Source organism: Crocuta crocuta, unplaced genomic scaffold (genome assembly GCF_008692635.1).
Source record: "Crocuta crocuta isolate KB4526 unplaced genomic scaffold, BGI_CrCroc_1.0 scaffold293, whole genome shotgun sequence".
NCBI lineage: Eukaryota > Metazoa > Chordata > Mammalia > Carnivora > Hyaenidae > Crocuta > Crocuta crocuta.
The window spans coordinates 903,893-916,158 of NW_027529436.1; the positions used below are offsets into that span (position 1 = coordinate 903,893).

General features: G+C 39.9%; 1 protein-coding gene across 5 annotated transcripts in view; it reads left to right on the forward strand.

The window, feature by feature from the left end:
• Positions 1–12,266, forward strand: part of CDIN1 (CDAN1 interacting nuclease 1) — a 208,679-nt gene that overhangs the window by 102,049 nt on the left and 94,364 nt on the right. For all 5 annotated transcript variants that reach the window (XM_077759962.1, XM_077759958.1, XM_077759961.1 and 2 more), the window contains 2 exons: positions 6,729–6,794; positions 7,398–7,503. In XM_077759962.1, coding sequence (XP_077616088.1) covers positions 6,729–6,794; positions 7,398–7,503 — 172 coding nt within the window. The remainder of the gene's footprint in view (positions 1–6,728; positions 6,795–7,397; positions 7,504–12,266) is intronic.

Below are 12,266 nucleotides of genomic sequence, written 5' to 3' on the forward strand. Positions count from 1 at the left end.
GGTCACATTATTGGTCACCAGAATCACCTCGTAAGGAGGATGGCGGTGCCAAACAGGATGGGATGCAGGACAAAAACTCAAAACATCTCCACAAGTGATGGAGCGTTAGTCCCCCAAAACATAAGGCACTGGGAGTCAAATCTGATCCTGCTGTTGTGGGATTGGTTGTGTGTGTGTGTGTGTGTGTGTGTGTGTGTGTGTGTGTGTGTGTGTGTTGTGTCTCAGAACTGCTACTGTTCCTTTCGTCATCGAGATTGGCTCTAGGACAGATGCAGCCAGGCCTGCAAAAGGTCTGACACTGGTGACTACAGCTAACAGAGCTGGGGCAAAGGCGCTATAACGTCCAGGCTTTCCTTGGAATCCTGGAGTTGGAATGTGTCTAGTGCCCATCTAATGCCCCCTGTTCTGTTTGGAGGAAACCGGCCCGAGGCACTATCATCTGCCTTTCTCCCCACTTGCCCTGTATTCTTTTTTCCTCTACCATTCTGCTTTGTCTCTTGTGGCATTAAACCAAAAGAGTTTAGAATGCGATGTAAAATAGGGGAGACTTCTACTTTTGTTGTTGATATTCACATCGCCTGTCTCCACAGCCACCAGTCGGCAGGGACCAGCCTGCTCAGCTCCACTTTGTACTGTCCCAGCTTCGTGACCTCCCATTTGTCTCCTATCTTTAGGGCACTTCAATTTTCGCTAGTATTGTCCCCTGAAGACCCAAGCAAAGGACAAGGTCAGAGCAGTCAGTTGTATTCCTTATTAGTAGCTTTGATAAGAGGCTTTGGGGGAAGAGGTTGAAACTAATGGCTGTAATGAAATTTTGGGTTCTCTAAAGATTTCATTTCTCTGTGCTATGGGTCTCCCCATGAAATGCGTATCTGTTCTGTGCCTCTCTCACATGGTTTGCATACCATAGTAACATCTATTACTGAAACCTTGCTGACTTCTTAAATTGGGTAGAAAAGACTGTGAAACTCTTTGAGAACATAAAAATATGGGATGGGGGGTGGTGATAGCACCAAGTATTGAATGAGAGTTTTGGTGGGGGCGGGGGGACACAGAAAAACAAAATACTGGAATGGAAAAGAGATCCAGCAACATATATGAAAACCACAGTATATCTTTTTCCCTTCTTCAATTTAGTAGAAATTTAATAGGTCTTAAAATTCTTTTTATCATACAATGTATTTTAGCCTAGCATTTTAGAAGCCTTTTGACAAACTCATAGATAAAAGGCCATGTCAGAATGTTACTTTTCATTTTCAGATGTTGTGAACTGGAATTTTGCATCATTTTCCTGGGAATAACTATTTCTTAACATTTTAAAGTCTTCTAATAAAACAAACAAAAGAAAACCTCAAACTTTTCCTCGGTACTTCTCATGCCCTTCTATGATTCTTAAGTATATGTTAACTAGTTTCAGATGTGTTTTGTTCTCTGACTCAAAATCAGCCCTTTATTTTAGAAAAAGAAATTGTGTAATTAGTACTTAATTGCTTTGGATATTTTGGGGCATTTAGAGGAGAGGGTAATTAAAAGGCCAGAGGAATTAAACTTTCACAGTGTTCTTTAAGTATGTGTAAATTCCTTTTTTAAATGCCCTCCAAAGGCAGGCCTGACAACTTAAAAATAAGTGAAGACCTGAGTTGCTTTTAAAAATTTAACATCAGTTTTATCTGTGGATGCAGTTTCATTGATTTTTTTTTTAAATTTCAATTGGAGAGAGGGCCATTGAAATGCTAGAAATCAAGAAATTATCTAGTTCATTGCCTCTTCAGGCACATGTCACCTAAATACTATCAGATGATGGCCGACACTTCTTCTGTGCTTTAAGATCTTCCAGCAGGAAAATAAGAATTTTTCCCCTACCTCATAAATGTCACAGAGGATCCAATTTAAATATTTGCCATGATTACGGGGTGCCTGGGTGGCCCAGTCGGTTAAGTGTCCAACTTCGGCTCAGGTCATGATCTCACAGTTGGTGGGTTTGAGCCCCGCATCCAGCTCTGTGCTGACAGCTCAGAGCCTAGAGCCTGCTTCAGATTCTGTGTCTCCGTCTCTCTCTGCCCCTCCTTCACTCATGCTCTGTCTCAAAAATAAACACTAAAAATAAAAACACAATAAAAAACAAATATTTGCCATAATTAAAAGAGGTACGTGGTCTTTTATGACGAGCCAGAATGTGGTTGATGCAGCTTCTTGCTTGTGTCTTTAGCTATCCAAGAGGCCTAGGTCTTGGTGAGTCATTTAACTCCTCTGAGCCACTTATATCATGTACAAATTGGAACACTGGACTAGTAATCTCTAAGACTTTTCAAGCTCAGAAATATCATGGTTTGTGAGTCACACACATCATCTGAATACCCCACATTTTGTGGATCTCGAGGCTAAGACGTCTGCTTTTTAGCGAGAATGTTCTGTTAATTTTGAAACTGAACACTTGAACTGTGACATTAACAAGCTTAGTAGTTATGAAATATATTGGGTATTTTTAGCATATTCCTTAAATGTGAGCCTTACTTCATATTTCCTATATTCACTGAATAAGATAGGTATACAGGATTGGAGATTGATTTCATATTGATCTCCAACATTTTGGGAAGCTATGCTAAAAGTGCTATTCTAAAACATTGTTATTACTCTTTTTTGACCTTTCTAGTCAATTTTATTTTTTTTTCTTAAAGAAAGTATTAGGTTACTTAAAGGTACAGTTTTCCACTTGGGAAGTTCAAAGAATCTTAAGTAGCCATTTGGCTCCAATATGTACAAAGAGCTATAAGAACCTCGATGAAATGTATAATTCTCAAGGAAAATATAGATTGCAAAACTGACTGTAAAAGAGAGAAAAATCTAAGCAGATTGGTAGCCATCAAAGAAATAGGAAGAGTACCCAAAGAGCTGCCCACCATAGTAGCATCAGGCCCATATTCTTCTCTGTGAGGAATTCTGCCCATATTTTAAGGAATGGATAATTCCAACGTTATTTAAGACACTGCAGATCAAAGAGAAAAGTAGGAAAACTTCCCATGAATAATAAGGAAAGGGACACGGTTCCTTCTTTGATGATCAAGACGAACCTCAGAGCAAACAGTTGGGAACAAGGATGAAAGATAGCAATAAGAGCTATCAGATAAAACCTTGAACCTTGGGCCACATTTTTTTTCCGTGTCTGTGTCTTACTGATTAATGGGAAGTTAAATCAGGAAAGAAAATTATTAAGTCAGGCTAGTTAGGCTTTGTAGAAGGCATGGATATTCTTTAAAATGTACTTGTATTTTATTCAGTTAGCCTTTTGAGCATTAAATACAAAGCATATGTTGGTGCCAAGTGGGGCAATGGATAGGTTTCAAAAAATGGAAAGGAAACATTTCCTGTCCTCAGAGCAGAGGCTTCACGCCCCCTATGTGGAAAATAGGGAATAAGCACAGTAAGGCAAGGAAAGGAAGAAAGAATGAAGCACAAGGGAAATCCTGTGGGCTGATGATTGAGCGTAACCTCTAGATCATGGAGTTGGAACCCCAACAAGATGGTCAATCAGATCTTAAACCCATACCCAATGGTTTGGATGATCTAGTAGTGGTAAGGAAGCTTTTAAGGTTGGGGAGCCAGGAAAGGAGCATAAAAGCCAGCAAATCAGGCCAGATGGATGGGGCTGACCTTAAAAATCTTCCCATGGGATGATCCATGATAAAAACTTCTCCTGGGGCCTAAACCAGATGAACAAGGCCACCTGCTCGTAATGCTACTCTCTATTCTTGTGCTGTCACTTCCTCTGAGTTTTGCCCACATCATTCTATGGGCAAAGTTAAAATAGAGAGGGAACGGTTAGGACCTGAGGACCTGGGTGGGGGAAAACACAGATTTGGGGAAACTGCTGGGAGTATTTGACAACAGCAAACCCCCTCAGGTGTAAAGTTCCTCTTAAGAATGTATTAGACCCCACCTAGACCCCCTCAGGAGCCCCTCAGAAATTTGACAATCGGAATACCTAACTAAAAAAGTAAAACTTATGTTACATGAGGGACAGTATGACCAGTTTGACTCCTCACTTAAGCCAATCAGGAAGGGACAACCCAGCACCTAGACAACCCAGGTTCAGCCAGTTAGGGTAGGACCTGAGAAGGAACGAGGGAGAAGGGAAGGAGTGCTGACCAGACCTTGTATAACAAGAACCCTTGCCTGTAGTGCAGACATTCACTTTCAAAAATCCCCTCTCTGTAAAGAGAGCTTTCCTACTATACTCTTAAGAAACTTTTGCTTGTTGCTTATTTTGTGTCCACCTTTTCATTCTTGTAAGCACAACAAGACAACGAATCTCAGGTATTGAGTTGAAAAAAATCCTGCAACATTTCCATCTAGGAAGTCTAGGATGAGAGAAACAATGTGAAGGTTGAAACAGGGAGGGTAAGACAGTAAGAGTTTAGTAAATAAAAGAATGGGGTGGAGACCCAATAAATAACATGGTTTTTCAGATGTGTGGAATAACCATTTGACTCTCAAAAAAAAAAAAAAACCACTAGTGGAGACAAAGCCTTCTAGAAGCTATCCTTTGGGTACAATTACTATGGGATCAACTTCCTCCTGAGAGGGAGAGGGAGAAAGGGGGCAGAGTAAAGTGAGCAAGTACATGGTTATACTTCAGAGTTCTCCACTGAAAGATGGGAAGATTCTCTAGCCTCACCTGATATTTTCTTGTTTTCTGCCCAGGTTTTAGATGTGTGTGTGTGTGTGTGTGTGTGTGTGTGTGTGTATTTTCACATTAAATGACAATGTTTAAATTGTTAAGCATTGTGTTGGTAATTTTGGTGCAGTGAACGGGAGTGCAACATGTACCTCTAAAGGGGTTTTAGTATGTGCATTTGGATTGCTTGGTGACCTTTGAAATTTTGTTTTGAGCTGCTGTCAGAAACATAATCAGTTTTCTTTCTGAAACAGATTTTAACATCTGTAAAGGTTGATCAAGCTAGTATAGTTTTAATAAAATGTTAATCTCTGTTTTTTAATGTCAACCCAGCTTTTAAAACTGTTCATCAGCTATAGGAACATCACCTCAAGGCTCTTGAGTTGCTTTTTTTTTTTTTTTTTTTATTTCTAGGAGAGAGAGAGACAGCGTGAGCAGGGGAGGGTCAGAGAGAGAGGGAGTCACAGACTGAAACAGGCTCCAGGCTCTGAGCTGGCAGTCAGCACAGAGCCCGACGCGGGGCTTGAACCCACGAACCGCGAGATCATGACCTAAGCGAAAGTTGGACGCTTAACCGACTAAGCCACCCAGGCGCCCCTTGAGTTGCTTTTAATAAATGTCTTTTCCACGGAATATTCAGGTTGTGGCCAGGGTATCCAGAGGATAAAAATTTTTCCTGGTCTGGTTCATCTGTAGTCCAGTCTTCCGAATTCTCTTATTTTTAAAGTAAAATTACTTAAATTTGTATTTCCTTATCTCAACAGTTAAGGTTTTTTATATATCAAGGAGGGGAGATTGTTGGGAATTCTGGCATCAGTCCTTCCAAGTCTTGATAAAGGACATCGACTTTTAACAAAATTTAACCTAAATATCTAGTTTAAATATGTCTTGTCATTAAAAGGTTATTTACGCTTAAAATGCTGACCTTTCAAGATGTACACAAGAGTGTTCTAAAACAGAGTTTCTGAACATTGGCCATGAAACCACTGTCTTGGGCTGACAAATGGATTGGAAATAAGCTACCCAACACTGGGAATGGGCCATTAATTCTAATCAAAGGTGATGCAGGAAGGCGAATGGGATGCATGACAATGTCAACAGCCCAGTAGGTGTTAAGAGACCACACAGCCTTCCTTGTTACTTGGTTGGGCCATTAGTTGAGGTTGGGTGAAGACAGAAAGCCATGTCTGGAATTGAATGACCAGGTCACTCCAAAATCTAATGGAGAACTCCTCATTTCAGAAATCACATTGTAATGCCATTGGAAGTCAAGGACAGCATTTAGAAAATATTGGAGGAGTTTTTTTTTTTCCCCCTAACCAAGCACCTTTGCTAGGTTTTTCCAACTTCCTCAAGCCCCCTGTTTTCCTGCCTCCTTTCCTTCTGAATGGATCATTGATATTTACAGAGGATCAAGAAATCGAACAGACTTAGAAAAAAAATCTCAAAGCCTGTTTGCTTTTCAGAATTACATATTGTTAGTTGTAAAACTCTGTTAAATGCCAGAAACAATAGCGTACCAAAGGAATTAAGCAGGGCAATTAATTCTCGGTAGTGATCTCATTGTCCTTGTCCTTTTCTGTGTTCTTGTGTGTAGGGATAGTTTTACTAATTGAAACTCAACTTTCTTAATTGCTGTAATGAAAACGTTTGTTTTATAATTGTAAAGGCCACCGTGCATGTGTCTCACTGCAAATTGCCAATATTGGCTGATAATATTAGTGATACGGTGGTGAAAGCCTTTTCTTTTAATCAGTAAGTATATTTCATTATTTTGAGTATTTTCAATTACAAAAAAGGTAGCATATGACAGCTTGAATTAATGATATTTATAATAAAGACATAAAAATACATAAGGGACAAAGGCATTTTTATGTCTCCGCTTCAGGTTTGTTAAGAAAGTTCATTTATTCTCACACAGCATTGCATGCCTAAGAAAGATAGGTATGACCGCATTCGTAATTTTTATGCATTTTTAAGAAAGAAAAGCAATTATATTGATGTCTTGTTAATGGAACGCTGTTATAAGTAATAGTATTTGTTTTTCCTGTAGATGAAGATCAGCTCCGTGCAAAGGGTTATGACAAAACACCAGACTTTATTTTACAAGTTCCAGTTGGTAAGTCCTTAAACTCTCTTATGCATTTGTTCATAGAGAAAGGGGATGTGTTTCCTCCATAGACTTTTTTTTTTTTCACTTTTTGTTAATATTAGCAAACGTTACCAGGGTAGATTCGCTTTAAATGGGTGAAATTGTTGGAAAAGATTATTTTAGAAAGCAGATAATAATAGGTGCGGAAGATATCTCCTCCTTGAAAATGTTTACCTCTATTTGGTAGAAATAAGCATGTCTTCTGAAGACATTTGGGGTGCCATTATTAAGTCATCTCTCTCACTTCTGAATTTTTCTACGGGGTTCTGTTGAAAAGCCAGGCTGGCCCGCTTTGGTTTGCCTTCACGTTACTTGCCCACTTACAGAGGCAGTGTCAGAGTAGGAGAGGGGCTTTTGAAGAGGATGATGGAAATCACAGGGATGTGATTATAGCATAAATGTTCCTCGGAAGGAACACATACGATGCGCTGTTTTCTAACCACATCCGTAGACAACAGCGAGGGCTAAGGCTCCACTCGTTAATGTGAAGCACAGAGAGGCCTAGACAGAGTTCAGTATTTTCAATCTTCCCTTCTCTTTGCTCTGTATTAGTAATGCTTTGTCCCTTAGCTGTAGAAGGGCACATAATTCACTGGATTGAAAGCAAAGCCTCATTTGGTGATGAATGTAGCCACCATGCCTACCTGCATGACCAGTTCTGGAGCTACTGGAATAGGTAAGGTTCCATTATTTTTCTCTTAAGATAAACGATACTCAGCTGAAATCTCATTAGAAAAAATATTTTGTTTAGCCGGTAAAAATGCTCGTAGCCTTTGTTTCCAGTAAGTACAGAGACTTGATTAATGTATTCATTTCAGATAATTTAAACTTCTCTGCTTTCATAATGTTGCTTCATTTTTTTAAAGTAAAAATCTCTGTATAAGGTCAAAATTAGTATATACTCCCATTTTCCATTTTACAGCGATAATATTGGGATCACTAAAACTAGGAGTAGTAAGATGTGGTGCATATTACGACACCGACGCTAACTTTTTTTTTTATGTGAACTTTACGCAGCTATCTGAGGATAGTATCCAAATGATATGAAAGATCAAAACGATTTGCCTTCCAACCAAAAACAGCTTACCTTCCAACATCAAGGCATGGAAATCTTAGTGATTAAGGGAAAAGGTTAGAGGGGAGGATGCTTTTGTTATTGAATACCCACCATGTGCCTGGGCCTCCGCATTCTCTCAGTTAATCCTCACAAGGAAGTTACTTCTCCCCCCATTTTATACGTAACTGATTCTCAGAGAGAAAGTAATATGCCTTACAGTTAGTTGTCATGCATTTTTCTCTCTCACTCCCAAACCCATGCCCTTTCCAGCACATCTCTGTTGTCATTTATAGTACAGCTGTTGAAACTTTGGCGTTTTCTAGGATTCAAGTCCCAAGTTTTCACACCACACATTTTTCCCCCCTTAGAAAAGGAGGTAGTGCAAGCTGTAACCTTCCTAGATTAACTGTGTTCCTCAGTCACTGGCCAAGAATATAATCAGCAGATGACACTGGCCTGGATCCTTAAGGAATGAGACAGTAACATCTATGGACAATGGTCTTATCCTGGGGAAGAAAACAAAACAGAACAGTGACAGGCTACAGAATTTGGTATCGTATTGTTACTCAGCTTTTACAAAAGGCCAGCAGACCTCGTCCGTGGCAGCTGTGCTAAACTCAGCCCACTTTTTGCCATGGTAACAATGATCATGACAAAATGCTGAATGTAATGGCTTTCTTGATTTTCTTGTGTAATTGTGCGTGGCATCCGAGCTTTACTTTACAGGGATGGAGGAGGAAAGTGCAAAATGTTTTAGAAATCAATGCTGCTTCAGCGTTCCCTGTCTTTTATTCAGCCATTATTCAAATTAGCAGTAATGTGGCAAATTGAATTTTAGATTTTTAGCAATTTTATGAGTTCAAAGTAGTAAAGAAACATCATCTTTGATGGTATAAGGAAAGCAATGGCAAGAAAATCAAATTGTAAAAGTTTAGTTTGCTAACGCCTTTTTAAAAACTGATAAAATCATTTTTCAGAGACCGTGCCCCCATTTAAGTACTAGTCAAGTCTTCCACGAGGAACAATTACAAATTGAATTCCAAAGAGTAGAGATTTCTTGAAAATTCCAAAATCATATTTTCTTTCTGAAATAAATCTACCGTGTATTGAGTACCTACTATGTGCCTAGCACTCTCTATTTTAGAGGCTGGTTGAATAATCTAGTCAGTAATCAGACTCCCATACACCATCGACCTGGCTGGAGGGCATCTGAGCAATAGATAGTTTAATACAGTTGTCTTTGGACTGGATTTTAGATTATTCTGTTGTGTGCTACTTTTTTTTTTCTATTTCCGTGATGTTTTACTTATATGGTATTGGTTTACATTACCTAAACATGCTCTTTGAATATATACCAGCTACTGGGCATGATTCATTTAGGGCATATTGTGTGATAAAGGGAAAGCAGCCCTTGATTTTGAATTATTCCAGGTCATTCAAGGAGGAAGTATTCTACACAGAATTCAGTAGTTTTACCAAATGTCTGCGGAGAGGCCCAGGAATGGAAGTATGGTGACACCCAAAATGGAATACAGAGGCATTGACTTGGATATAAAATTTTGATTATAATAGTGACACAGACTTACCAGAGATAGGGCATTTTGACAGGAGAACTTACCCCATTTATGAAAGTTTGAAATCCTACTCTTCATATCTGGCCTCAGCACAATTCACATGGTAGTTGCTGACATTGCAAAAGTGGAGAAAATCATCTCTCCTGCCTGTAGGTAGCTTTTCACGGAGGCTATTGGTTGGTTGGCGTTTGGGTTAATTGCTTTATTTGTGTAATAACAATTGTCACTGTTTTCAAATTATTATTTATTTATTTATGTTTATTCATTTTGAGAAAGAAGGGAGAGAGCTTGTGCGAGCCAGAGAGAGGGAGACAGAATCCCAAGCAGACTTCACACACAGCACAGAGCCCAAGGTGGGGCTTGATCCCATGGAGCTACGAGCTCATGACCTGAGCAGAAATCAGGAGTCTGAAGCTTAACTGACTGAGCCAGCCACCCAGCGCCCCTGTCACACTATTTTTAGATTAAACATCAGATTTTAGAATAAGACTGTTCAATTAATATTTGTAGAATTGTGACGTTGGGTAAACCCGTTTTCTCACATAAATAATTACAGAGCCCTTAATTTTTAGCTTAATGTTTCTAAAAGAGTTTTCTTTTTTATGTAAGTTGCTATTCTTACTCATTCTTTCAGCAACTTTTGACAGCTCTGATCTTACCATCTCTCTTTATTAAAATGTCTTCTCTTGACTTCCCAGAGGTACTCTAGAGGGTTGCTTCCTGCCATCCCAGCAGCATAGTCCATCTGCTTTCCCCACCCAGCTGCACGCAGAAGGGCCCGGAAACTCTGTGTTCACCCCTCTTCCCTGTGCTCTCTACATCCACTCCCGGGTGCTCCCTTGGAGATCTCATCAGAGACTATGGTTTTATATACCATCTCTATAACAGCATCTCCTAATTCTTATTCCCAGCCCTAATATTTCACCTGAGTGCAAATTTGTCTATGCAACTGTCCACTCATGTCTCCTCTCAGACATCTAACGGCTGTTTCAGACATAACATGTCTAACATTAAGCCCTTGATTTTCCTCCTCAGGCTTGTTGCTTCCCCCGGTTCCTCCCCAGATCAACTAATGGCACCACAATTTGCCCAAGTTACTCAAACCAAAAACCTAACCTATCACCAGCCCACCCAAAGGTCCTTAGCTGCGTCTTTGCCATATGTCAAATCATGCCTCAGTATTGCCTTCTTACTTGGCATCACCTCCCTGTCTGTCGTCACCTCTTGGACTGTTGCTGGAGCTTCCAAACTGGTCTCTGTACATTAACTGTTACATTCCTGCGGTCCATTTTTCATACCCAAGCTAGAGTGACCGTTGGGTAATACAAGTCAGATTGTGTTGCTTCCTGCTCAAAACTCCTCAGTGGCTTTCCATCACATTTGAAATAAAGTCTAAGCTCTTTCACATGACACTCAGAGCCTTACAGGATCTGGCCCTCCACCACCCCAGTTACCTGCACATCTACCTCTGTCTCTCCCTCTCTCTCCTCAACTAAGGCTCCCACCCTCTCCTGTACTTCTGCGGCCATACTGGGTTTCTGGACCTTCCTTAAATCTACACTGCTGATTTCTACTTTAGAACTCTTACTCCGGCTAATTCTTTTGCTTGGAGTTGTCTTCATTTGGGTCTCCACATGGTAAACTCTTCACACCATTCAGATATCTGCTTACATTCGGGAAACCTTCCCTGACCACTCAGTCTAAAAGGCCTCACCTCAGTCACCTCTCCCTCCTCACTTAGTTGGAATTTTCTTCCTAATATTTACCCCTTTCTGAGTGAAAGAATAAACATATATATAAGCATCAATTTGTTTGAATACAACAAGCCTTTATGAGAGAGCTTTTCCTTTCGTATTGCTACATATAGTGTGCCCCTCATTCCTTTGTAATCAAAGCTTCAAGAATTTTCCCTGGTTTAATTAACCTCAGAAAAATTTATATTTCACAATGCCATCACCTTCCCTGAAGCCAAAGATATGGAGTCCAGAACATAAGCTGCTTCTCCCATGAGCAGGCCCCTATCCCAGGGGTGACCTTGATTAAATAACTCCTCAAACTGTACAGTCTCTACTTCTGTGAAGTTAAAGGATATAAAGAAGGCCTCTGAGAAGCAGCATTTGGACCAAAATGCAGCCATATTCTATAAGGCTATATATACAGTTGTATAGGAAATAGATACATATTGGGCACCTGGGAGGCTCAGTCAGTTAAGCATCCGACTTCAGCTCAGGTCATGATCTCACAGTTTGTGAGTTTGAGCCCTGCATCAGGCTTTCTCTGCTGTCAGAACAGAGCCAGCTTTGGATCCACTGTCCCCCTCTGTGCCCCTCCCCTGCTTGTATATTCTCTCTCTCTCTCTCTCTCTCTCTCTCAAAAATAAATATTAAAAAGTTTTTTAATGTAAAAAAAGAAAATACATGCGTGTATATGTATGTATACATATGCACGCACGCGCGTACACACACACACATATATCCCATACACATAGGCCTATAAATACAGATTGTATAAAAACCATATTTCTTTACACAATCAATACCCCAGTAACATTTCTATTCTACTTCTGTAGTTAAAAAGTGACTTCTTTGACAATTTGGCTGGTATTACTAAGTCTATTTTCATATTCTGGTGGTGACAGGTTAGAAAAAAAGAAACCAATTCTATAATCTGAGTCCAAATTACATGCATGGGTTCTGAATGTACATGTGGCCTTTCAGAGAAGTAGGAGCAGACACCCTGTGCTCACTTTTAGTGTTTGGATGTAAAGTGGGTCCGTCTGAAAGAAAAATTTTAAGTGACACCAAATAA